General features: G+C 35.2%; 2 protein-coding genes across 11 annotated transcripts in view; both read right to left on the bottom strand.

The window, feature by feature from the left end:
- The window catches only part of DIAPH2 (diaphanous related formin 2), a 916,386-nt gene that overhangs the window by 714,163 nt on the left and 174,373 nt on the right, over positions 1-27,850 (bottom strand). For all 10 annotated transcript variants that reach the window (XM_032257749.1, XM_032257747.1, XM_032257748.1 and 7 more), the window contains one exon: positions 5,515-5,654. In XM_032257749.1, the coding sequence (XP_032113640.1) occupies positions 5,515-5,654 (140 nt within the window). The remainder of the gene's footprint in view (positions 1-5,514; positions 5,655-27,850) is intronic.
- Positions 199-4,037, bottom strand: RPA4 (replication protein A4). Its single transcript, XM_032257753.1, has one exon. The coding sequence runs from the start codon at positions 3,332-3,334 to the stop codon at positions 2,549-2,551; it is 786 nt and encodes a 261-aa protein (XP_032113644.1). The 5' UTR covers positions 3,335-4,037; the 3' UTR covers positions 199-2,548.

Genomic DNA, 27,850 nt, shown 5'->3' with positions numbered 1-27,850 from the left:
ACAGAAATGTTAAAATGTTAACAATTACTTTTTTTTTATTTTTTTTTTTTTTTTGGAGACTGAGTCTTACTCTGTCACCAACCTGGAGTGCAGTGGCACAATCTTGGCTCACAGCAACCTCTGCCTCCCGGGTTCAAGCGATTCCCCTGCCTCAGCCTCCCCAGTAGCAGGGACTACAGGTACATGACGCCACGCTCGTTTTTATTTTTTTATTTTTTTTGTATTTTGGTAGAGATGGGATAGTTTTAATAAGCATTTCAGAAGTCAATTAAATGTAAGCTTATCAAAATTAAAGTTAACACTTAAATGCATATAGTAGGAACTCACTAAAGATTTCATGAACAAATATAATTCTTGGTAGTTACCTTTTTGAAATTTCTGTTACAAAAAGTAAACAGAAATTGAAAAAATATAAGAATTTAAGTTTTTCAGCTTCTACTCCAAATATTACTAAATTTAGTAGGTAAAAGTAACAAAATAATCACTAATAATTATGACCATAGTAAGATTATTATATTGGCCTTGAAAACATTTTCAAATATATTTATTCATTGTTAATTTAGAATCAACCTCAATATAAATACATACATTTATTCCTGTGAGCCATAGGAAAAAACCTCAATTATGTTTTTCAGGTTCCTCAGGCTTAAATGTCCCTGCCCAAAATAGTCAATAGTATGTCCCCACGACTTGCATATTATCCTCAAAAGGTGTGGCTAACAATCAGGGCAGGACCTCGGAGAAAGGGGATATTGGCCAAGTCATTCCCAGTCTAAACAAAATTGAAAAAGTATGCATGCCACATGGGTATTGAAAATGAACTTTAAAAATCTGCTGGACTAAATATGCATGTATAAAACAATCCAGTGTTTGTGTTGTGCCTAAAAATGTTTGATTTCCACTGACATTATATCTAGACCTGCTTACTATTTTTCCACTGCTATCTCTTACCTGCTGCAGAATCCACTAAAGTACATGATTCTATTCAGAAGAATAAGGGTTGGGGGGAGTAATTTTAAAAACCTAAAAGAACCCCAAGGAACACAGATAGAGGATATTTCCCCTCAGAGGATGGGGGAGAGGTTGGTCTTCTGCCTTAAATTCAAGTGTACAGAAAGCATCATAAAGCTTAAGCAAGAATTGATGGTAAGTTTTTCTAATGGCCACTGACAGAAGCCATTTTCTGAAAGTTTTCCTGAAAGTATGGATTACTAGCAAAGCTCCATTTAAGAGATTTTTTTTTTGCAGTTTTCATGTTCAATTAAATAATGTTCTTCCCTTCTGTCTAAATATATATGGTATATGAATATATATATTATATAAGATATATTAATTCAAAAGTATATATTTTTTCTTTCCTCTAATGTAAAAGGTTCAGCATCTTGAAAGATACCATCTTTAGTGTATAAGTAACTGAGGGTTTTCATTAATGGTCAATTTTATTTAAAGGTCTCACATAATTTATATAATCTACACTAAAATGTATTATTAGAGCTAGGTTATAGCATATGTTCTTGGTATAATATATAGAAAAGAAAAAATTCTGGACAATTAAAACTATCCTCAAGGATATAAAACAAAAGGGCTTTTTCAAATATACTTAGAAAAAAATCACAAAGGAAAGTTAAGATTTTGTAAAACTATTTAATAAAACATTCGAATACGGCTGTGTCAAACTCAGTAAGTTTCATATTCCTATGACTTGTTTCCCTAACCTCCTAAAAAATACCCTGTTATACATAAAACGGAGCATTTAGTAAAATACATAGCATACCAGCACATCAAACTTACAGAAACTCTGGCATCCATTTACCATACAACTACCAGAAACTGTAATTTCATCAAATACCACATCATATTTGAAATAATCATTAAACTTACCCACATTAAAAAACTATATTCAAAGATAACCTGGCAAAAATGACTTATTTAAACACAGTATAATCTTATTTTAAGAAAACATAAATTCATAGTAATAACAGCAAATCACAAAATAAATAAACTGAGCATTAGAATTCACAAATTAGTATCTTTAGCTCATTTGAATTAATCAAATACTAAATACTATATTGAGCAAGAGATAACAATATCACTATAATAAGCTAAATCTAAACATGGAAAATAAGTCTAACATAAAAACAAGCAATACTTTTTTTTTTTTTTTTTTTGGTCTCTTAGCTGGCTCCCTGACTGCAACTATTTTTTCCCAGTACATAGATATTTTGGAAAAAGAAGCTCGAACACAATTAAATAATAAATTTCAACATTTTCTGTACTTTTTCTTCTCCCAAAATCACCATGTTTCCATTAGCTTCCTAGTAAATCCTACAAAGACTTCAGTCATTTTATCCATCACCATCTCTCTCTGAGCTTCAAATATAGCTAGAAAAAAAGAAAAGTTCAAAGCAGTTGGAAAAGCAGCAAGTTCCTGAAGAATGCCAGTTTTTTTTTTTTTTTTTTTTTTTTTCTTCCTAAAAAGTCAACAGGTCAAAATTACTCACAGCTGGATGCAAGGGTCTTCAGAAAATAAAAGGATGGTTTCCCTGCCTCAATCAGCAGACTTAAAATGCTCCCAATCCACAGTGGGATAGATGAGGCCCTCGAGGGTCAGATAATCAATCACTTCCTTGATGGCCTGGATGCTAAGGTCGCAGAGCTGAGCCTGGAGCTCATGGATGCTCCTCCCTTCCAGACTAGGGCACTCGTGAATCAAACGCAGCACTTCGCACCGGATGAAATTGCGGCGACTCTCATCATCATCCCCAGCATCATCCACTTCTGATGCAGACACAGGCACACTTTCTACAGCGGTATCACCACAGGCTTTATCCAGCATCATGTGTGCATTGACCGATTCCAGAATATGCACGGTGAATTCATTCATGTCCTCGAGGACATGAATTTTCAATACTTCAAGGATCTTCGTTCCCGCGGGACATTTGAGGATACCAAACACTTTGACATACAGTCCGACTGACAGTGGAGTCAGCTGCTTGACTTTCTCTCTACCAAACCACTGTCGGGTCTCGATTGGCTTCGCGGTCATATCATCAATTTTGTAACAAATGTGATTTGAAGCCTTCTCTGCCCCTCTGATTACCCCCACGATGGAGACCTGGGAAACTGTAATTCCCCTAACCTTGAACACAGTGTCCAACACAGTAGAGCTGAGCAGCTGGTTCACATTACACGGTACGATGTCCTGGATTCGGACCCTAGGTCTTTGGGTCTTAATAGCAGGAGCTGCACCTCTCTCAGATGGTTGGTCACTGCCTCCACTCGTTCCACCGTAAGCAGAAATGCTGCCATAGCTCCCAAACCCACTCTTACTCATCTTCAAGACAGCTCAGGCCAAGGAGAAGGTGGGCTTTGGCTCGTCTGGGGCTCCGCTGAAGGCTTGGACCTCTCCACAGAAGGCTCCGAGCTCTCCACAGAAGGCTCCGGTTGAATGCTGGGAACCTGATGACGTGACAAGCTTCACGCTACCTGTGGGACCAATCAGCTACCAGAATGCATCTGCTTCCAGCCAATCAGGGCTTGCCATCTTCTCACCTGATCTAATAATCCTTCCCTGTGTGCCAGTGATTGCTACATTCTAAAAGCACACACGAGGCGACCCCTGTTGCTTAGCTGGTCAAAGCGCCTGTCTAGTAAAAGTCCCATGTGTCTTTTAAAGCCAGCCTTTCTCACCATCTCTATCAAAATGCATTTTTACTAGTCCCCCCTCTTCATTTCTTAATGCTGCAACTTCTGCAATCACTTTTAAAAGACGCATTTATTCATTCAAACAACAATGCAACAGAAATTTTAGGAGCATAAAGTGCTTGGCACTATGGCAGAGTGCTGTACGTTATGTGCAGGGGGAAAAATGCACCACTGTGGTCACTGTTCTCAAGAACTCACGTCCCCTGTTCAAACCATTACTAGGAGTATTGGCTAGGCACAGTGGCTCAAGACTGTAATCTCAACACTTTGGGAGGCCATGGCAGGAGGATTATTTGAGGTCAGGAGTTGGAGACCAGCCTGTCAACATGGTGAAACCCCGTCTCTACTAAAAATACAAAAATTAGCCAGGCGTGGTGGTGCACACTTGTAATCCCAGCTACTAGGGAGGCTGAGGTAGGAGCACCATTTAAACCCAGGAGGTGGAGGTTGTGGTGAGCCGAGATCGTGCCACTGCACTGCACTCCAGCCTGGGTGGCAAATGAAACACCTTCCCCACCGCAAAAAAAAAAAAAAAAAAAAAAAGCTAGGCAATCGTCTTTCAACGATTATCATACTCTAAGATAAGTCACATCGTAACACTGGCTTTTAAAAAATTTTTTGTTATTTTAAAATTGCAATTTTCCAGCTATTTTGCCAAGTGCACTATACATAAGTAATTAGTATATTTCAATTTATACATAAATCCAAACTGAATGACTGAGTTCTAAATTATTTTCAAGGCTCTGTGGACAGCACGGAAAAGTACAAGACTTAGGCCTATTATATATAACGTAAAACATGGATAAAATCACAGTAAGTTTTCCATATGCTCTTACAGAGTAAATTCTGAACTTAAAATTCTAGCACTTGTATAAACAAATCACAGAGAAAAAAAAAATTTTTTTTTAAACAAGGTCTTGCTCTGTTTCTCAGGGCTCACTGCAACCTCCACTTCCCAAGCTCAGGTGATCCTCCCACCTCAGCCTCCTGAATACCTAGGACTACAGCCACACACCACCACGTCTGGCTGACTTTTTTGTATTTTTGGTAGAGATGAGGTTTCACCATGTTGGCCAGGCTGGTCTTGAACTCCTGGACTCAAGTGATCCACCTGCCTCAGCCTCCCAAAGTTCAGGGACTATAGGCCTGAGCCACCATATCCGGCCAAGAATGTTTTGATATTTCACTGAAATTTTGCTTTTCTTTATAAAACATTTTATGTTGGGTGTTACTGATTTAAAGTCTTTTATAATGGTTAATAAAGAAACTACAGTTATTGGAATCCACCATTGGCAAGTAACCTCCTCCTAACAATCCTCTGTAATTAGTTAATAGCCTAAATGAGGAGAGTTTTGAGGAGTTTATTAATGCTCTCATTTCTTTTATTGGTTAAATTATTTTTTCTTTTCTCAAAATTACAGAAATGTGTGAAGAATATATATAAAACATAGAAGAACATGAAGTTATACAGACCTTTCAAGTTTTAAAAGAATAAAATCATGGAGCAAACATACTTTATTGGCTTTATAAATAAATATATGATAATTAACTGAGCCCACAAATAGATTTTCATGTAAATGTGAATATTTAACTTCTGGCTCTATGTTAATATTTGTATTCTTAAAATTGTACATTACTAGAGATCCAATTAACTAGAGGTATTTTTTAATGTTTACAACTTCACAATCATATTCGGCTGTTTTATTAACATCAGACTTTTAGTCAGAAAATCTTGAGGTTTAAATAACAAAACTTGTTATATTCCCAAACAATTATATGAATCATACCAAAATGATCAGAACAACCTACCTGACAGGATTGCTGGTTAAAGAAACCCTGAGGGATTCTAGGCAATTAAGAAGTTTCTCATCTGATATACCCGATCGTAATTCATGCACATATTCTTGTGAAGACAGAGTGCATTCATGTTTGCTGTTTTTCAGCCCACCCTATAAAATAAACAAAGATACCATTTTAGACAATGTTTTAAAAATTTTTAAGTAAAATAGTGTATCGCATATTTTATTACATAAAAATGTGTGCCAAGTGCTACACATTAAAAATTATTGATCACAGAATTGATGTGGTAAAATTGTGTTGTCTGTAACTCGACATTTTCCTCAACCTAATTTAAAAAAAAAATTACAGTGCTGGTGCTCATGACCTGAATAGGATATGAACTTGAATTACATAAAGTGTCATTGACAGGAGTGCTTAAATTTACAATTCAGGCATTAGAATTAATATTAGCTGGTCCTCCTTAACCCAGAGGATAAGCATTCAAAAATCATCTTATTAATTTTCCTAGTTATGTATATTCTATTCCACAAAATCCAGCAAATAAAATGTAATATATATCATTATACATAATCCAAATCTATTAAGATATCAAAAGATCAGTCTTTCTAAAAAAATAACTGAAAAGTTATTAAAATGTAAAACAATATAGCCTCCAATTAGCATGTTAATTAATCAAATCAGTCGAAAGCATTCACCAGTTCCCAATTATTCCTTTCTGTTACTCTCAGGTTGTAGATTAATCTTAAAAAGTCACTAAATACATTTATCTGATAGTGACTAGTTTTTAACTTAATTTCCAATATACATGGAGTTATTTCTAGAACTTATCTCATCACAGCTCCTTAACTTCATCATCTTGCTATAACTATATAAGCAGTTCGGAGAAAAGCTGGGAGAATAACATTGTCAACACATCCACTATACTAATATCTCATAGTTTCACATTCTAGACATACCTAATCATAACTGCCCCTTTCCTATACTATTAATGTATACCCCTGAATTAAGACTCCAGCTTGAGTCCCATTTTACAGGTTCATATAAATTACACTCAGTTTCTGCTAAGTATCTAAGGATACTTACCCATAAACAAAATAATATCATAAAGATATAATATCATAGGAAATAGTATAAGGAGATCATAAGGAACAGATTTTTTCCCCATTGGGTAGAGGTATTATCATTAGAGGATATGGCATTTAAAAAGAAAACAATGTTAATAATGAGAAATTAATTCCCTATGGTTTTACACTATTTGGGTTTTTATTGAGAATGCCTTCTCAATGTAGAAATTGTTAATCATTCTTAATTTCTGAATTTAAAAAACGCCATTAAATTCTAAAATTTTAAAGTGTGATAAAGACTTACAACATATAGGGGAACTCTATTCCCTTAGTGCTGTGGCAATATTATCATTACTATAGCACTTAGAATATTGTGGTAGAGGTCATTATTTGTGTCTGCCTCACTTCTACATTGGGAACTCCATCTATGACACATAACAGACACAGTTCATGAATTTAGTGAACCTCAATAAAAGTGTGCTGTTATTGAATCTCTCCATAATAACTGCAGAACAAGGAATACAATTTCATACTTTTAGCTCCCATATTTTGTATAATGGCCACTGACTTGATATTTCTTGCTTTGCTATGAGATACAGTAGATGTTAAAAATATACTGGATGGGCCGGGCATGGTGGCTTACGCCTGGAATCTCAGCACTTTGGGAGGCTGAGACAGGAGAATCACTTGAAGTTAGGGGTTCAAATCCAGCCTGGCCAACGTGGTGAAACTCTGTCTCTACTAAAAACATAAAAATTAGCCAGATGTGGTGGCATATGCCTATAATCCCAGCAACTTGGGAGGCTGAGACACGGGAATCGCTTGAACCCGGGAGGCGGAGGTTGCAGTGAGGTGAGATCCTGCCACAACACTCCAGCCTGAGCCACAGAGCAAGACTCTGTCTCCCTGCCAAATAAAAAAGTACACTGGAATCGTCATCACCTAAGAGGCATAGTAAGTAAAGCTATCACTGAGAGATCATGTCCACATTCCTGTAATTTCCTTACCCATCTATTATTTCACAAGGAATAACAGCAAGTAAATATTTAAAGCTTAACTTTGCAAATTCAAATTTATAGTTTTATTTTTGCATGGCCAACTCACTTTCTACAACAATACAAAGTTCATTACTAACAAGGGATCTATTTACTACATGTATCAGTCTGAAAGCTATGAGTAAAAGGAATTAAAATTTTCAAGTCTGTAGTCATATACTACTCAAAGTTATTTTTAAATTAATATATAAAAAGGCACTACTGATCTTTAACCCTGTTGAGAGACCTTTGAATTTTGCATTTTTCTCTCTGCCTTGAAGACCCTTACCCCAATCTTTCCATTGCTGGCGCCTATCATTTTAATCTCAATCCCACAGTCTTCTCCCCATCCCCTATTCTAGTTATCATTGCAACATCATTTTAAATATAATTTACAGTATTACCTCTATGAAAATTTATTTTGGTAATTTAGTTGTTTACTGCCTTCTACACTAAAACATACGCTCTTATAAAACAGGATTCTTATCTGCCTTATATCCTCAGATCTTAAGACAGTGTTTAAGGGCTCAATACATATTTCCTGAATGAACGGATAGATGGATGGGTGGGCGGATGGATGGATGGATGGATGGATGGAAAATAAACAAATGGGTGAATGAGTGATGAGTTTCAACATGCTGAAGATTCTAAGCTTAGCTTTGCTTCAGAATATTATAATTCTGAGACTTTCAGTTATAATATATTCAGAGATGCTGAATATAAAACAGGTAAACTGAGAAACTGTATGGCATGCTGAGGACAGCTCAGATTTCATGACCTGGTTTGAATGATGGCCCCAGTCATTTACCTTCTAGTAATCTTTGGGTGAGTAATTAACTAATCTCTGTAAGCCTGTTTGTTCATCCACAACAAAGGGGAAATAAAATACCTACCCTTCATGTTTGTTACGAGGATTAAGTAAGACAATGCAGTATAAAGGGCCTAAAACAAGTATTTCATATTGGGCATTTCATGGACACAGAATAAGCTACTCAGAAAACGTTGGTTCCCTTTTTCTAATTGATTCCCTACAGGATTAGTCTAATTGGGACATAAGGGCACTGCCGAAGTACTCCTTATGGATAATTGAGCCAGCCCATCACTTTGTGGCCCCCTCCCCACCCAAGTCTTAGAAACAAGCTTAAATTATATAATTCAGGATACTCTGTGATTATATGGAATGGAAGCAAAAAATCTACTGGAGCGTGACAGAGATTATACAACTTTATAGAACAAATGCCTTTTACCAAGCTTAGAAGGACTTTGAGATTTTAACATAAGTTCCTATTTGAAAATTATGAAAATATGACAGCAAGCTAAAGCTGGACTGGCCTTTAAAGATCAGTTCTTTTAATATCCTTATTACAAAAATGAGGAATCCAAGTAATTGCCTAAGGTCACATAGGCAAGAGAGTATGAGACTAAAGCAAATATTCTGGTCCTTGGATAGCTCCTTTCTCTACTATATACTACTTTTTCTCAATATTGAATAAAATGTTAAAGCAACAAGTATTTAATTCAGAAATCTCTATTACAAAATGTCAAGGTATCAAAGTGCCTTCAGCATAATCAACACGGTGCAAGATAATATTTTAAAAATCACCTAAAAACAAAACAGTGCAATACATTAATTCTTGCAATGCTTAATAGGGCTGTAATACAAGAATGGCTTATTAATATCCTGTTCTGATACTGAACAAAGGAAACAACTAGATAATGGATGGGTAATAATGGAAATTTTAATTAGCTGCTCTGTATGAGATTAATGAAAATTACCACTGTGCCCATTTGATATTTAAAAAATAATGCAGACAAAGTTAGCAATTAGCGTACATCACGCTATTCCAAACCTAGGTGAACGAAGCTTTCCTAATTTGAAGCCATTTCTTAATTTGAAAATCAATAGGATGGAGATACTAGTCAATGTGACTGCTTATATTATTGTAAGACAGCACACAAAGAATCAAAAGGTAGTTTGGGTTAGTTTAACAATCACAGATTCCCCTTGCTCTGACATGAAATGTTATAATCAACAGCAGAGAAACAATATTCTAAGAAAGAACACTTTTAGTGTGCAGTGGAGATAAGTACTTCTGAGTTTAGATGGACTTAGTCTGAGCATGATCTGTCATTCTTTAATGTAAAAACAGATTTACTTATAATTTGAGAAAAGGGTTCATAGTTCTTAGCTGTAAAGGTATCTTGCTGCAGACACTGGATAGAACTATTGATTGTACATGGGTCTTTTCAGCTACATGCACACAGAGAGCAATTATTATCGGGGTGTCATCTTCAAATAGGAAGGACAATATTTTCAAGAAAACAGTAATTTTCTAAGTGTTATTGACTATGATTTATAAATCCTAATGATGAAGTCCATTTCTTTGGCTATTTTAATCAAATGAGTTTCTTATCTATCATTGTGTTCTCTGAAAATACAATGCTATAGATTAATATATTTGGGATTATATCCTCAAACGTTCACAGTGTTTTTCTTGGAGAGGCTCCCGTAGCTTTCGAATCATAAGAAATCAAAAAGCTATTTTCATCATCATCAGTTCTTTGAGTACAAGGAGGAAAAGGGAAACACAAAATGAGGGCCCTATCCAAGTGAATCTACTTATTTATTCTGATAGCAATGTATTTGGTGGAATAGAGAATGCTATATATTGCAGAACCTTTAGATGGCTTCCCTCCATTTATGTAAGAAAGCCGTCTCTTACTGGGAGAGTTTTAAAGTAATTTATGTACCAAAAAATATCTTAAAATCAATTTCTATTATAATAAAATAATTAATATGCAATTTGCATCAAATTTTTTTTTTTTTTTTTTTTTTGAGATGGAGTTTCGCTCTTGTTACCCAGGCTGGAGTGCAATGGCGCGATCTCGGCTCACCGCAACCTCCGTCTCCTGGGTTCAGGCAATTCTCCTGCCTCAGCCTCCTGAGTAGCTGGGATTACAGGCACACGCCACCATGCCCAGCTAATTTTTTGTATTTTTAGTAGAGACGGGGTTTCACCATGTTGACCAGGATGGTCTCGATCTCTTGACCTTGTGATCCACCCGCCTCGGCCTCCCAAAGTGCTGGGATTACAGGCTTGAGCCACCGCGCCCGGCCTTGCATCAAAATTTTTTTAACTGCACAAAAAATGTAGAGTAAAAGATACATATTATCAGTTGAAGTCTGTAAGAAAAAACCCTACACAGAAAATTACTGTCATGAGATCAACTTCATATCATGTCATTTCCCATTGCAGGAAACACTGTTTCTAACTAAGGCATTTTTCAGAGGATGAAAATAATAGGCAAAACGAGAGAATATATCCCAAATTATAGGGCAGGGGTGATAAAAGCTTTTCTACAGCAATGTAGAAGCATCATAATTCTTCAGATTGTATATGCCATTTTCCCCAAAAGAATGAGTAACTTTACTAAAAAGTATGATTAGCTAAAATGTTTAATGAAAGAAAAGTATAAGATTTTCTATGATGAAATCATTTATTGTTCACTTATTGAAGCTTCTGTATATTAAATATCAATTGGGCACTTCACTCCCAAATTACAGACTCTTAGGCCATCACAGAACAAATATTTAGATAATTTTTTGAGCACTTGTATTACAGATTGAGTAGCCCTTATTCAAAATGCTTGGGACCAGAAGTGTTTCAGAGTTCAGATTTTTTCCAATTTTGTAATCTTGGCAAATACATGATGAGATATTTTGGGAACAGGGCTCAAGCTGAAACATGAAATTTATTTATGTTGCATATGCACTTTATACACACAGCGTGAAGATAATACACAGAAACAAAGTTTCGTCTATGTTTTTACCTGCGACTCAACACATGAGGTGAGGTGGAATATTCCATTTGTGGCATCATGTTGGTTCTCAAAAAGTTTTGGAATTTGGAGCATTTTAGATTTTGGATTAGAGATGCTCAACCTGTATTAGAAATGTCAAGTACACAAACTCTAAACATAGTTTCTAATTCTGTGTCCCTATTGTTTTTTCTTTTGTTATGAAAGACGTATTTAACCTATCGAGTATAAAGGAAAATACTTGATAATAATTTCAAATAATTGCTCAGTTAAATATTCCAAAAATTTTAAACTTTAACATTAAATGAATCAAAAAGGTGATATTTAAAGTAGAATGTTATTCCCAAAACACTAACCTTCATATCTTGCAAAACAACACACTCATTTGATCTAGATACTCTCAGAGATATGGACAATTGGAGGCTAAACCATCATTAACTGATTTATTAGTGAAACAAATTAATGATACTCAATATTAGTCAATCTGGATAATAAGCAATCAATCTGACATATTTCTTTTTCATATCAATAATGTGTGGTCTATTCTATATTTTAAATCAACACATACTTCTCTTTAAAACTAGTGTCAAGCAATTATGATGAACAATGTACATATGGGTGAATAATAGCAAGTAAATCTTTAAAATTGTAAAGTGTGTCTACTAGCATTTTCTATGAGCCTCTATCATCATCCATGGTACTTGAGGCAAAACAACTACACATTATGTTTCTCTTTTATTTGACAGAGGCCTTTGAAATATATCAGATAATGAAACGTAAAAAGATATAAAGTCAGTGGTTCTTATCCTACGGTCTAAATTTAGGGGATGCGTAAATTTGGAAAGGAAAAAATATTTTCAGTAACCTCTTACTTAAATCTAGTACTTCTTTTAACTATGAATATAGGAAACAGATTCCAGTGGTATTAGCAGCCCCTATAACTTAGTCACGAAGTCACATGTATTTTCCTGTTATACCACACACACTGCATTTGTGAAAATACCTTAACTATCATTTATGCTTATCACTTCTTCAAAATTACTTGAGTTATACAACCTGCCACTTTATCCTGTCATTTAACAAATATTGTAAAGAAGTACAATTACTGTGTCTCAATTTTTTAATGAAACTATTTTGAAATATTGGAAATATGCATGCAGTTGTAAGAAATAATGCAGAGAGATTCCTTGTTTCTTCCAATGGTAACATCTTGCTAATCTATGGTTTGGTATCACAACTGGGATATTGGCATTGATAAAACCCATCTATCTTATTCAAATTTCCCTAATTTTATTTGTACTTACTTGTATGTATTGTACATATATGCATTTCTATGCAGTTTTATCATGCGTAGATTCAGGTATTCAAACACCACAACCAAGATACGGAATAGTTCCATCACCACAAGGATCTCCCATGTTGGCCTTTCATAACAACACCCATCTCCCTCCCACAACCCTCTACCACAGCAACCTCTAACCTATTCTCTATTTCTATCATTTTTAAAGTATCATTTATAAATGGAATCACATCAAGTTCAAAAGCTTCTGCAAAGCAAACAGTCAACAAAGAGACAACAAAATAGAAAAAAAATCTGCAAACTATACATAACATCTGACAAGAGATTAATAACCAAAATATTTTGGGATCTCAAGCAATTCAATAGAAAAAAAATCTAATAATCCAATCTTTTTAAATGGGCAAAAGATCTCAGTAGACATATCCCAAAAGAAGACATACAAAGGACAAGCAGGTATATGAAAAGGTGCTCAACATCATTCACCCTTGGAGAAGAACAAATCAAAACTACAATGAGATATCATCTGACCCCAGTTAAAATGGCTTGTATCCACCCAAAAGAAAGGCAATGACAAATGCTGGCGAGGATGTAGAGAAAAGGGAACCCTCATACACTGTTGGTGGGAATGTAAACTAGAAAAGTCACTATGGAGAATAGTATGGAGGTTCCTAAAAAAATAAATAAAATAAAATTGAGCTACCATTTGGTCCAGCATTCCCACTGCCGGGTATATACCAAAAAGAAGAATCAGTATATCAAAGAGATATGTTCACTCCCATATTTATTGCAGCACTATTCACAATAGCCAAGGTTTGGAAGCAACCTAAGTGTCCATCTACCGACAAATGGATAAAGAAAATGTGGCACATATACATAATGGAGAACTATTCAGCCATAAAAAAAGAATGAGATCCTGTCATTTGCAACAACGTGGATGGAACTGAAGGACATTAGGTTAAGTGAAATAAGCCAGTCACAGAAAGACAAACATCTCATGTTCTCATTTGTGAGAGCAAAAATTTAAAACAATTGAACTCATGGAGATAGACAGTAGAATGATAGTTGCCAGAGGCCGGGAAGTGGGTGGGTAGGGGAAGTGGGGATAGTTAATGGGTACAAAAGTTAGTTTGACAGAGTAAGATCTAGCATTTGATAGCACCTAACAGGGTGACTATAATCAACAATAATTTATTACACAATTAAAGATAACCAAAATAATTTGTTGGAATGTTTATAACAAATAAATAAATGCTTGAGGTGATAGACAATCCATTTACCCTGATGTGATTATTATGCATTGCATGCCTGTATCAAAATATCTTATGTACTCCTTAAGTATATACACCTACTATGTACCCATTAAAAAAAAGATATCATTTATATGAAATCATACTATATGTAACCTTTGGGCACATGGGCTTCTTCCATTCAGCTTAATGCCCTGGAAAGGCACACAAGTTACTGTGTATGTCAATAGTTTGTACCTGTTTATTGCCATACAGTATTCCATAGCATGGATATTACAGTTTATTCAACCATTCACCTGTTAAAGAACATTTAGGCTGTTTCCAGTTTTGGCCTACTACAAATAAACCTATGAACATCCACGCACAAGTTTTTGTGTGAACATACATGTTTATTTCTCTGGAATGTGTCATAATTTTTAAAAACAATTTTATAAGTACATTTTAATGTAATTGGTTTCCTTTATAATCCTATGTCTTTTATGTTTTACATCTAAAAATATGATTCTAAGAAAGTTCCCATAGATTCACCAGACTTTCAGAGGGGCCCATAGCACAAAACAAGTAAGAGCCCCTCTAGAAGCCTGTTACCTCTATTTTGGAATTACACTGCATTTACTCCATCCACTATCTTAGGAAAGAAGAAAAAGTATACTACCATTTTAAATAGAGAAAGTTCATCTTTGTAAATAATGACTTTAAAAAATGGGCGGGATTTGATCAATGATAATGTCCAACAGCATAATCAATATATTTCACGTAGGCAATCTCTTCATTGTACTGTTTAAAGATAGGAACAACAGTAAGACTCACTAACATTTGTTATGTTGAGGCAAAATTATGAAGGTATTTAAATAAAATGGTTTCCCTCTCTGCTTTGCCACTTAGTAAATTTAATTCCAAGAGTAACTTTAGATGGTGTGACAAAGCAAGTTTAATAATACTTTTGTGGATTATAAATGTTTCCTACAGCCTAGATATAAACTACATTTTAAGTAGATAATGAAGTTATAAATTATAAAGGAAATAAATATTCCTTCCACAAAACAAAAAAATTACCCTATTATTTTCAAAATGCTAGCCTTTTAAACATTTTAGTAAGTGTTATCAGACAAAGCGAACACACTGAATTTTATCAGTTCCTTGTCTACCTGCTGATGGGAGGTAGTACATCAACAGTAAAATAGCCAAAGGACAGGAAAACAAGGAAAAAATAAAAAGAAATGTAACTAACTGACATGTTAATAAATGGATGTGTGCCTCCAGCACTGAATGGGATTCATAGATTTGGAGATAAAGGATACCTTACACTTCTATAGCAAAAACAGTTTTCACAACTTTTCTTGCATACTATTTCATCTGAATCTAACAAGAGGGAAAATATTGCTGAAACCACTTTTTTCTTCAACTGTGAAAACTGAGTCATGGAGAAGTCATGTCTTGTCTGAGATTATATGTAACTGTCAGAAGCAAGGCTAGAACCCAAACTATAGAGTTGCTCTCTGAGGGCAGTACAAAACCATCTTCAAAAGGGCACAATTTGTTCCCAAAGGAAGATTATAACAAAAAGGGAAAAGTGGGCAAAAGCGTCTAAAATTTTCCTTACTCTTAATAGCTGCCTGAATTTAGTCAAGTAATTACTTGACTTCCTGGGCCTGGGGTTACTTACTGGCAAAATGGGAACAATAAAGCATCTCCCCTCCTCAGGCTTGTTGTAAGGGTGAAATAAGGATCCTGGTCAAACATAACTAATGTTTGGTGCCATTATATATTATTTTATCATTAATTTAGTGAGTATTTTCATTAACAATTGCCTAGTTAACTATTCATGTTACAAAATTATTAGTTTCTGTTCACCTAAATTATTCAAGCAAAGATCTGCCACTAGGTCTTTCTGAGATGCTGGAAAATTATTCCTACCTTAGGTAGGAGAAGACCATTATTTTCAAACTATTCTGGGGATCCATGGAGTTCCTTGAGGTGTTTTCAGGGTTGCCTTGGAGGGTAAGGAGGGAATGTGCAAACAGGAAGGCTCATGGGTAGAGTTCCCAAGTCCTCTGCTCCCCAAATAATGAAGGCCTTTACACATTTATCTTCTAATTTACTAATATCCCACATATGATTTCTTATGAATAAGCTGCTCTGATGTTAAGTAAAATAAGGTTTTAAACCCACTGATCTAGATGATCCCAAAAGTCCTGCTCTGTTGAAACTATGATTTGGAATATGCCACTAAATGCACACTAAAGCAAAAGCTTTTCTTCTTTAAAGTATAAAATTTTAATTGGCCACTGTATTCTCTGCACACATATTGATTATACAGATTCTCAGTTTCTTCATAAACTAAAATACAGTGACACAAGGCATCTATCTCTTATTGTGCATATGGTATCCTTTCTGTATTAGAATATTACTAGTCAACATGAATTGGGTTCCCATGATGTTCCAGGCACTGAGAGTACAGAGATAAGCAAAGACATAGCCCCAACATTCCAGAAGAGCTTATTCCGGTGTGGTAAGCAACAATAAGCAGACCACTGTCAGTGTGATAAGCGCCCTCGAAATAGACAGGGGGTAGTAAGGCAGTTTGGAGGTTAAAGGACTTGACTTTATTTGGGGGAAGAAGGTCTGCCAAGCTATAAAACCTGTTCACCAAAGGTAGATAAGGCCATTTCAGTCAGAAGTTACGATAAACATTGAGTCGTAATACAGCATGCTGTTTTGCGGGATTTGGTAGTAGATCAACACACCTGGAGTCTCAGCAGTGTTACTCAAACTGAGATCCCTGTATATAGCCTTAATCATCCCTGAGTCCTGTAAGCTAATGTTAAAATTCTGCAGTTTCATTTCTTAATATAACATAATATAAGCATAAGCTGGATCATCTAGATAACTCCCTTATAACCAAGTCCTGCCAACTAATCTCAGCATCCATATATGCACACTGTTACCAGGTAGTACAACTTTCATTCTCTCTGGCTAATGAGATGGCCTTAGTATGAAAACGCCTGTGTATCAAAATAAAGACCAAATGACATCGCAGCATGCTATACCAATCAAAATTTAACCATAGATCCAACAGAGAACACTAGTGGTAGAATTGGGTTATCCTATGGCATGGTAGGCCCAGAGAACCCAAAAGTGCCTGCACTGTAGTATATTCATATTGTAATTTGAAATTTACAGTCAACAAATGATTTATTACTTAAAATAATGTTAATTTAAATTTTATTGTGTTTGTATTTAACATGTATATTGGATAAGTTGTATAAGAGATACTGCTATAGTGTGTATCTTATGATGCCATGTAAACAATATAATTTAAATATTTAAAGTCAACACTGACATCTTTGAAATCAAATAGAATCTTAGTGGGATACTCTCCTGCTTAACAGTTAAAAGAGAAATGATTTGTATTACTATATGTATTAATATATGTAAATTCAAAGAATATATGGAAGTTGATTTTCGGGGGATTTCAATAAACTAATTTTACCTAACAAATTCAAACATTTGTGTTTATTTCCTATAGCAGTGAGGGACTTATAGGTTATTCAAGCCTTTTGTGATAAATAATTCATCCTTGCTGCATGAACCGATTTTAGTTCTTAAATGGTATACAGTGAATATCATGAAATACTGCTTACCCCAAAGTCCTATCCTAACTTGAAAGAACAACCTGGCCAGGCACAGTGGCTCACACCTGTAATCTCAACACTTTGGGAGGCTGAGCTGGGCAGAACGCTTGCAGTAAGGAGTTCGAAAACAGCCTGGCCAACATGGTGAAACTCCATGTCTACTGAAAATACAAAAAATTAGTTGGGTGTGGTGGCACGTGCCAGCTACTCAGGAGGCTGAGGCAGAAGAATCACTTGAACCTGGGAGGTGGAGGTTGCAATGAGCCAAGACTGTGCCACTGCACTCCATCCTGGGTGACAGAGCAAGACTCCATCAAAAAAAAAAAAAAAAAACTGATAAGAATATTCAGCTAGCACTCCAGCATTTAGACTTCATAGGGTTTTTATAAAAGTACAAACAATGTACTGGCCCATAAGTGCTAATGTCATGTCATAGTTAGAGGTTATGTCAATAGAAACAGCAGTATAGCATTACCCAACATGATGGCATTATTTTTATAGATTACCAGCCATCTGTTTCTGCTGGTAGCATTCTTACCTCTAAGGACCTAAGTTGTGAATCTGAATATAAGGGAACACACATTTCTGTTTCCTCAAAATAATTATTTTAGAAATAATATTTTTTCATGGTCCACATTATACAATTTATTATTCTAGCATGTCATTTACTTTTCAGAGAAAAAAATTAATATACTCTAACAATTCAACAGACATGCACATGCATACCTCCAAAAGGCTTCATTTCTTTCTTCTACAATCCAAGGTACAATATAGATACTAAATATTTTCAATAGGTAATATAATCAATAATCTCATAAACTTTCTCACAAAATGAACGAGCCTTTCAACGTATCAAATCTATTCAGTGAAGATTTTGTACAGCAAAGAATAAAAAGTACAACTCATAGGATTTTTAAGAGCATGTTTACTTGATATTAAACATAAAATTTATGCTAACCAAATCTGACATCAGTTAGTGGGCTCTGCTGCCAATTCTATATTCCTTTAAACAAGACAAGATAAAATAACAAAAGAAGTCAGCCATCTGGAGCTCAGTAGGTTAATGCACTATTCTGATACTTCCAACTAGTACAATTAAGGGCAAAATACTCTCAAAAGACTGCTATATGAGGTATGTCTTTGGGAAAAATAAGAAACCTTGCAAAAAGAAAAAACCTGAAGATTTCTTAGGTTATTTTAAAAATTGGGGCATGTTGCAGGCAAGTATTAATATTGTTATGCAGATCCAGTTAGTCAAGGAATATAATAAGAGATTCTAGGAGGAATGAGGCATGATCCTAAGCACTAAGAGGAATATGAACATGCATGAAGTTCCCGCCTGGCAAGAGCTGTTCATACAAGGTCAAAGACTGACCTCATCCCTAAAATCATCGCTGGTCACAAATTATATTTACATACAAAAGCCACCAACGCATTACAATTGACTTCCTTGATATGATACAGGAGGGAGGGGTAACTAATTTTAGAGTCATGAAAATTTGATATGAATCCAGTGTCTGCTACTTAAGACCTCTGTTTAACTGCACAAGTAACAATTTTTCCCAGTTTCATGATACTTTATAGAATTAAGGATTTAAATATAAATAAATGTAAAGTGTCCACCCTATGCTGATACACAGTTAGGTATATATGGACATTTACTGCCTGTCCAAACATCATCAACCACAACATCCAATTCTTGAGTGTACTATGTATCATTCACTGTACACTAAATTTATTATCCTAATCCTTAGAAGCCACCTTGAAAAGCAATAATTATGCTCATTTTATAAATGGGAACACAAATTCACAAAAGTTAAAAAAACTTACCTGAGGTCACACAGCTAGGAAGTATGAGAGTTCCAAACTGTGAACGATTTGAACTCCTTCCAGGGGCCTGCAAGGCCCTGGGCAATTTTTCCCCTACCTCTTTCTATAACTTCATCTGATTCCCTCCTCCCCGCCAACCCAAATTACTAACTTCCATACTGGTCTCTTATCTGGCACTCAAATACTCAAAACCCATTCTCACATTAGGACCTTTGCATGTGTTCTTCTTTTTGCTTAGAGCGCCCCTTTCCTGAATTTGAGCATGGTTGTCTCCTTCCCATCATTCAAATATACTCTCATGGCACAGCCCTTCTCTGGCCACCCGATATGATGTGGCCCACCATCAACCTACTTATGACTAGTGTTCCATTCTTGGAATGCTAAGCTTGTGGGAGTTATTATATCCTACTGCTCAAGGTTATCACTAAGATATGATTTTTCACATAAAAATGTGCAGCCTCTGGCATAAATGGGTTAAAATGGCATCTTAACAAAAAAGAACACTCAATGTTTTAGTCTTTTGGAGGCTCATTATTATTTGGTGCTTTCTTTATTCATCTGTTGACTATCTGTCCTTCTTCACTAAGTATTAGTTCTTAATAATCTGGGGTTCAAAACTGTTGAAAGTATAATAGTTAATTTCTACCATTCAGATTTTAGGTGTATTTTAGTATTTGGTTCCTAATATTAGAGCTCTTTTGGAAGAACACAAAATGTATTTGAAAAACATATTTCAGTAATCCCTTTAGCATCCCTGTAAGGTAAGACATATTATCCCCGTTTTACAGATTGGGAAAGTTCTTTAATCAAATTTGGCCATGATACACAATGACAAATGGATGTAGGAACAGAACCTAGGGCATCTGATTTCTAGTCCAGTGTCCTATCCATTAGTCTTTCTCGTGACTTTGGCAGTTCTCATTGTCCTAAAATACAGTCCAGGATTGCTTATTCTCCAAAGGACTGGTTCAGCTGTCAAGGCCACAAAGATACAGAACTTACAAAAAAAAATTAATTGCTTTAGTTTGGGGATTTAACACAGTAATGCAATTTCAGAGAATAACAACCCAGCACACAAACACAAGAGATTCCAAGTGTAAGAAAACACACCATGTATCCACTGCCTTGAGAACAAGATTCAAATATGTATGCCAAATAATATTCTTTGTTTAATTTGATAACAGTACACAGTTATCCATTTTTATCCACTTTTAACAGTATTCTGTTAATATTCTGTTAAATAAACTAAAATACTGTTAAAGAAACTAAAAAGCCCTACCCATGTGGTAAGATGGATATTCTTTTACAATGTTGATAGCAATGGACAGATTTGGCATTACATTTCTGGAAAGCCATGTGGTTAAAACAAAAACAAAAACAACTAAGTGCTTCAAAAAGTATGACATATTTTTGACCTAATAATGCTACTTCTAGGAATCTTTCACAGGAAACAATCTGAACTGTAGATAGAGCTTCATGTTCTAAGTTATACATGACATCATCTTTACAATAAATAAACTTTTAAATACTTTCAACAGTGCAAATATAGCAAAATAAAGAGGTAAACTTTGCTCATCTATTTAAAATGGAATATTATGCAGCCATTAAAAATTGTTTTGAGACAAAGTCTCACTCTGTCTCCCATGATGGAGTGCAATGGCATGAATGTGTATCACTGCAGCATTGACCTCCCGGGCTCAAGCACTCCTCCCACCTCAGCATCCTGAGTAGCTGAAACTACAGGTGCAGGTGACCACGCTTGGCTGATCTTTTGTATTTTTAGTGGGGATGGGCTTTCCCCATGTTGCCCGGGCTGAGCTCAAATTCCTGGGCTCAAGTGGTCCGCCCACCTTGGCCTCCCAAAGTGCTGGGATTGCAGGCATGAGCCACACTAAAGTATTTGAATGATGTGGAAATATATATTTGACTCCATATTATTTAAAATGAGATACAAAACTCTAGATACACAATGATTTCAATTATGTAAAAATGTCTCTGTCCTCCAAATAGTCATTTATGGCAATGTTAATGATAATTATACCTAAGTAGCAGGATTTTAGATACATACTTTCGTCTTTGAAATTTACTTTGCTACCAGATTTTCCAAATTAAAGATTGTTACTTTTATAACTGGAATACATTAAATATTATTTTAAAAAGAAAGCTGAACCAACTGTTATGGTCAAATTTACTCATAAAAATGGCTTTATGGTTTCAATACATGAAAACAGAGTGAAAATAAAAGAGTTGAGAGGTGAAAGAAAAAAATTAATAAGAATGGAGCTGTACAAAATAGTACAGGAAAATAATGTAGAACCAAAAAAAAAAAAAAAAAGGAATAATGAGAACACAAAGAAAACACTCATAACAATGCAGGTACGGCCTCTCCTACATCATCAAGAAAGATTTGTACCTCTTCAACCTCAACCACAAAGATGATGTTTATTAAAGTATGTACCACCTCCTACTTGTTAAAGACGACCCAGGATACATCTTTATAGACAGACATTTATGAGTAAAGCACATTTATGAAGGCAAGTGGAGGAGAAAGAATATGTATTATACAACATTTGAAGTTCTATGCTCAAGCAGAAAAGACAAAAAAAACTTCCCCATGAAGCATTTCTCATATATATTTCCTTTAGCTAACTTTTTTTCTCAAGTCCTAACACCTTCTTGTTGACTACACAGTGAATGATTAGGACAAGACTTAAACCTTGCCTTAAAAGTTTACAGTCCAGGATTCTTTGGAAGGCCAAGGCAAAAAACAACCACAGTAAAACAAATCAACAGCCAACAAGAAGAGAACTCTGACCGGTTGTATTGTGATGTAATGGTCACTGTAGATATGAATATGAAACGGGTCTACTTCTTTAAAAGATATATGTTGACATGACCATGCATACAGGCACACATACATAAATATACAGAGAAATCCAGCTAAAGTCAAATTCCAGATATGGTCAAGATCACCTAGTTAACGCTAGCACTAGCTGCAACTCTACACACAGTGGTCAGTCTTGGGAATTCAAGGTAAGTATCCAATGAGTGTCTACTACATGTAAGATACTACGTTAGGTACTGTACATAAAACAGAGACAAATGAAGTTCCCTTCAAGGAACTTAAAGAAAGGGGGAATGTTCATTAACCTCGGTGAAGTGTCACCATTACAATGATCATTCATTCAAATACCTACCAAGTCACTCATTCATTTCCAATCATTACTGAAAATATACAGTGTTCGGCATTGTGCTTGTTGTTAATAATATGATGACCAAGAAGACAGTGCTCAAATTTGAAGTTAAAGATATAAATCTTAAGGAGTTGATAACACAGGGCCAAACCATACAAATTCATTCAGTGAATACTTACCACACATCTACTATGTGCCAGACACTCCGCTAACTCTATGGATATGGTAGTAAACAAAAGGTACAATGCTATTTGGGTGGTCCTTACTGTTCAGTAATATAAATATAAAGGGTATGGCATGGGGTATTTGGGTAGCACATAGGAGGATGGAAACCAGATGTCCAAAAAGCCTTCATAGGAGAAGGAATGTCTAATATGAAAACTGAAGGATAAGCAAGATAGAGATCATAAGAGAAAAGCTCAGGCGAGGTTGGACAAGTAACGGAGAGTGTTCCAGGTGGAGAGCATAGCACCTTGGAAGACTCAGTGACAAGAAAGAATAAAACAGAGTCAAGGAAATGGAATAAGTTCAGTATGGCTGTAGGGGTGTATGTGTATTTGTGTGTACATTTGCATGTGTGTGACTGAGAGAGACAGGGGTAGGGAAAGGGGCAAGAAGAAGGAAAGGGGGAATAAATTTATTTGCTGGGGAGCAGATGCTGGCAAATAAATATAAGTCATGAAGACCTTGAAAGCCCTATTAAGGGGTTTGGACTTAATCCAGCAAAGTGAAATCACTGAGGATTTGTGTAAGCTGGTGAGTGACAGGTTAAGATTTGTGTAGCAAATAGAAGAAAAGGGGGTAAGGACGGAAGGAAAGAGACCAGTCAGGCAACTGCTATTGTAATTGAGGTGAAGTGGATGGTGGCCTAAACTGGGAAGGTGACAGGGGGAATGGGAAGGAGCAAATAAGTTTCAGAAATATTTTAGCAGATAGAATAGCTACAGTGTGGCCACAGATTGGAAGCAGAGAATGAGGAAGTGCAAGAAATCAAGTACAAAACACAGGTTTCTGGCTTAGACATCTGAAGTACAGCAATGTCAATTTCCTGAGGTGGAGAAAGCAAAGAAATGGACATGTATGTTGCTGTTTTGTTTTGTTAGCATTAAGATCTGTTTTCTTATAATTTTTACATTACTAATAATAGATATTTTTAACCTCCAATGGAATGAAAGAGGACCATTCAAATTGTCCCATCCTATCACAGCCCTTCTATCATATGGAGAAAGTATATTCTGCCTAAACCTCCTTTTAAATCTTCAAGCATTTCAGAATGAAAGAATAAATATACGACACATAAAGGGGTTCCTGGTCCACAGAACATGATCAATAAAAGTTATTATCATTTTTAATTAGCAACATACTTTAGCATTCATAACATTAAAACATTACAAATCTATGCCACTCTCATTTTCCTTTTACCCCATAAAGTCTGGGAATAATTTTTATAAGTCATTAAAAATCCCACCAGACTAGAAGCTTGGTTTTCACATTGTCATCTAACATATGATTACATGATTACATTGTACACAACTGAAAGCATACATCATACGACATGTGTAATTTTGTTTAACCACTGTATCAGAAGAATGCTTTCATTTTCTACACAGCATATCTAAGTCATTTTAGTACCTACCTGATAATACTCCTGAGTGTATGGCCCAAAATTTAAGCCCTGCCCACTTAGAATTAAAGTTTCTGTCCAACCCAGTTTTTCATTAGTATAAACAATTCTGCAAAGAAACACTTTTTCCTTCTTTTTGGATAATTTCGTTAGGATAAACTGTCCGAAGTACTGAATCACAGGGGTCAACAGATATAAGGACTGGTATATTCTGCCAAAGTGCTTTTCAAACAGAGTCACTGCTACCAGTATAACACAGTAGTGTACAAATTTCACGGTATTAGGCAATGTTATTTTCAAATTTCCAATGGAAAAGATGGAAAATGACACCTCATTTTCAAATTTTGCATTTCTCAATTGGTATGTTAAAGTTTTTCCCATTTTACTAATTTTCTTTCCACTAACGTGTATGGTTTATTTTTCTGCACATTTATCTATCCAAACCTACATGTTTCCAAAACACTCTGTGCAGTGCACAGACACTAACAATATTAATCCCTTGTGTAATAAACTTGCAAATATTTTTCTGTTTTTTTATATTTTACATAATTATATACAGTTTAGCTTTTATTTATTCAAAGTTGTAAATCAGCTTTTTTGTATCTTCCAATTAATTCAAAGCTTACAACGTTTTCACTTCAATATTTACTTTTAATCTGTCTATGATTTTGGTATACAATATGAGTTATGGACCAATTTATATCCAGATTTACAGGCAGATTATTTAATGAATGGTATTGGAATATGTATTTCCTCCCCATTATTTTCTACCCTTACAAAAACAGTTTATATTTATTATATATTCAAAAATATTATTGAACTTTCTTTTTATTCCCACTTATTTACATGAATCTGTGTGCTATTATAATATCTTTCTTTCTTTTTTTTTTTTTTTTTGAGACGGAGTTTCACTCTTGTTACCCAGGCTGGGGTGCAATGGCGTGATCTCAGCTCACCGCAACCTCCGCCTCCTGGGTTCAGGCAATTCTCCTGCCTCAGCCTCCTGAGTAGCTGGGATTACAGGCACGCACCGCCATGCCAGCTAATGTTTTGTATTTTTAGTAGAGACGGGGTTTCACCATGTTGACCAGGATGGTCTCGATCTCTTGACCTCGTGATCCACCCGCCTCGGCCTCCCAAAGTACTGGGATTACAGGCATGAGCCACCGCGCCCGGTCATAATATCTTTCTTTTTTAAAAATGTGAATGCTTTATCTTATTATAGGATTAGTCATCCATCACCAAAATGTTGCCCATGGTTCTCAAAATTGCATTTACATTCTTGCCAGTTTTCTCTTCCATCTCTATAATAATCTTGCTGAATTCAATAAAGTCAATTAAAATTCTTGTTTTTATTTATAATAAAGTATATAAATTCATGAGACAAATTATATATATTTATGGCCTTTATTCATCTAGAATTGTACTGTGTTCATATTTATTCTAGTCTCTTTCTACAGCTCTCAAAGTGCTGTAGATTTATGTAGGTTATATGCTCTCCTATTAAACTTATTAAAATCAGCTTATACTTTTTTACTATTAGGAATGTGATCTTTTTCATCATGCTCTCAAACTGGTTATTATTGTTATAAGGAAATGGTACTGATAACACATCACTTTACTTAATATTTAAAATTTTAATAAATTTAGGCACATAGTTAACCACTGACTTCTTTACCTTCCTCCTAAACTCTTTCAAAATTCAAACCTTCAATTGGAACATGAGACACAAATACATGTGACTTCAGGCCTTCTAATTTCTATTACAGAGATTCATTGTCTTCAGAGGTATCAAGAAACAAGTTTTTCTTGGATGTATCAATCAAATTCCCACATCAGTTAAAAGAAGGAGAGAGAAGTGGACATATCTGTCACATTTCAGCTGCGTGTTTCTTAGTATGTTCCACCAGCCTCATAAATGGCTGCTTCCAGGGAATGATACCTTCAGTCTGCAGGCTCAGTTATGACAAGGAAACTCAAAATATTTAGGATCCACAATATTGCCTGTAAGTCATATCTAGATTTATCTTTGCAGTCCTAAGTCTTGAGTCGCATGTACTTAGAGTAAACATCCCTTATTGGGGCAGGTACTTGACCCGAACCCTAGCTAAATTGGTATTATGCTAACCTTTTCCTCTAGGAATTGAATATAGCATCCTGAATGGTGAATCCCAAAGCTTGGCAATAAGTTTTGCTCCAAACTAGACTGATCACCTGGAACCACAATTCTGCCAAAGGTCTGCCTAGAAGAACACGTAGCTGCATTCTCATGACCAGAGCAGACTCCCTGGATGTTGTTAATAGGCCAGATAAAATACCATTTCACCATATCTGTTTGAGCCATTATTTCATCTATGGCCAAGCCACATGGAAGGTTCAACCAAGTTCTGAAATTCTGACTCCTGATTGTTAATTTACTCTACTGTCACCACTGGCCATTACATCAGTGTTCACAGTAGACATCAAGGCTGAAATAGTCCAATATCTAACATAAATAACCAATGACCACCGTGAATGATTTTATCTAGTACCTTGGAATGCAAAATTAAAACTGTGTACTTCAAGGGAATCAAATGAGGTTTATCAATGTATGTAATATGTTATTAAATGCCCATGTATTCACCAAATATTTTCAATTGTTCTATCAACAAAAATATTCTTACACACATATACTTTGCTCCAAACATTTTGATACAAGAATAAATTATTTTAAGAGGTGGATAAATTTAGATCTGGTTTTTATAACAACCAAATGGTTGACTCCCTGTACTGTATAAAAATACTTATGGCTTAGCTTTCATAAAATAGGTACACCTTACATTATATAACAAGTTATAACTTATAAGCATTTGCACATATATTATGTCATTTGATCCTTATAACAACCATGTGTGATATGTAGATAACAATAACAACCAAAAAAGATTCATGCAAAGTAACTCTGGTGGTGAAATTCATGCAGCTGTATCACTGAAAGCATTCGAATCCAGGTGTTTGGGCTTCCCTTGGTTCAGTGTTACAGTATAGAAGAAAGAACAGCCTTTTTAAAGAAAAATCTTGTTATTCTAATGGAAAGAAAATTCCAACTATATAATAAAAGCAACATAATTTTCAAAATGTGAGTGAAACACACTTACCATTAGTTAGCTTAGTACCCCTAAAGGATACTGCGTTTTTCTGTGGACACTTGATATCTAATGCAGAAAATACTTCAGAAATCTGTATTTCAACAGATCGTTTCTTTGAAAATAAAACTATCTCTAGAAATTATATTGTTAAACACTCAATACTATGATAAACTTTTTATTAAAGTAATGATTTGCAATTTCTGAACATTTTTGTAAATAAGTAACTATTAGTCTGGAGTGTATTTATTCACTCTTTCCTGTAAAAATGTATATAATATACACCTTCAAATGGTGAAAATAAACTTGCAGAAGTTTCAACCAGTGATATAACATATACATTCAATGAGCATTCACATTATATTCACAAAGAACACAGAAGGAATGAAAGACTATAGCAGGTATTTTCCATATCTCCCTAATTTAAAAAACAACCCTGAATTCAGAAGGACATTTTGTTTCCAGCTTCATAT

The sequence above is a fragment of the Sapajus apella genome, unplaced genomic scaffold (genome assembly GCF_009761245.1).
Source record: "Sapajus apella isolate SASKATOON/1434 unplaced genomic scaffold, GSC_monkey_1.0 scaffold98, whole genome shotgun sequence".
In the NCBI taxonomy this organism is placed as follows: Eukaryota; Metazoa; Chordata; class Mammalia; order Primates; family Cebidae; genus Sapajus; species Sapajus apella.
Note: the sequence above shows the minus strand (reverse complement) of the source record. Positions and strands in the feature narration are given on the sequence as shown.

Bases quoted from the DNA above. Each gene is read 5' to 3' on its own strand.
- RPA4 (XM_032257753.1), bottom strand. From the start codon at position 3,334: ATGAGTAAGAGTGGGTTTGGGAGCTATGGCAGCATTTCTGCTTACGGT.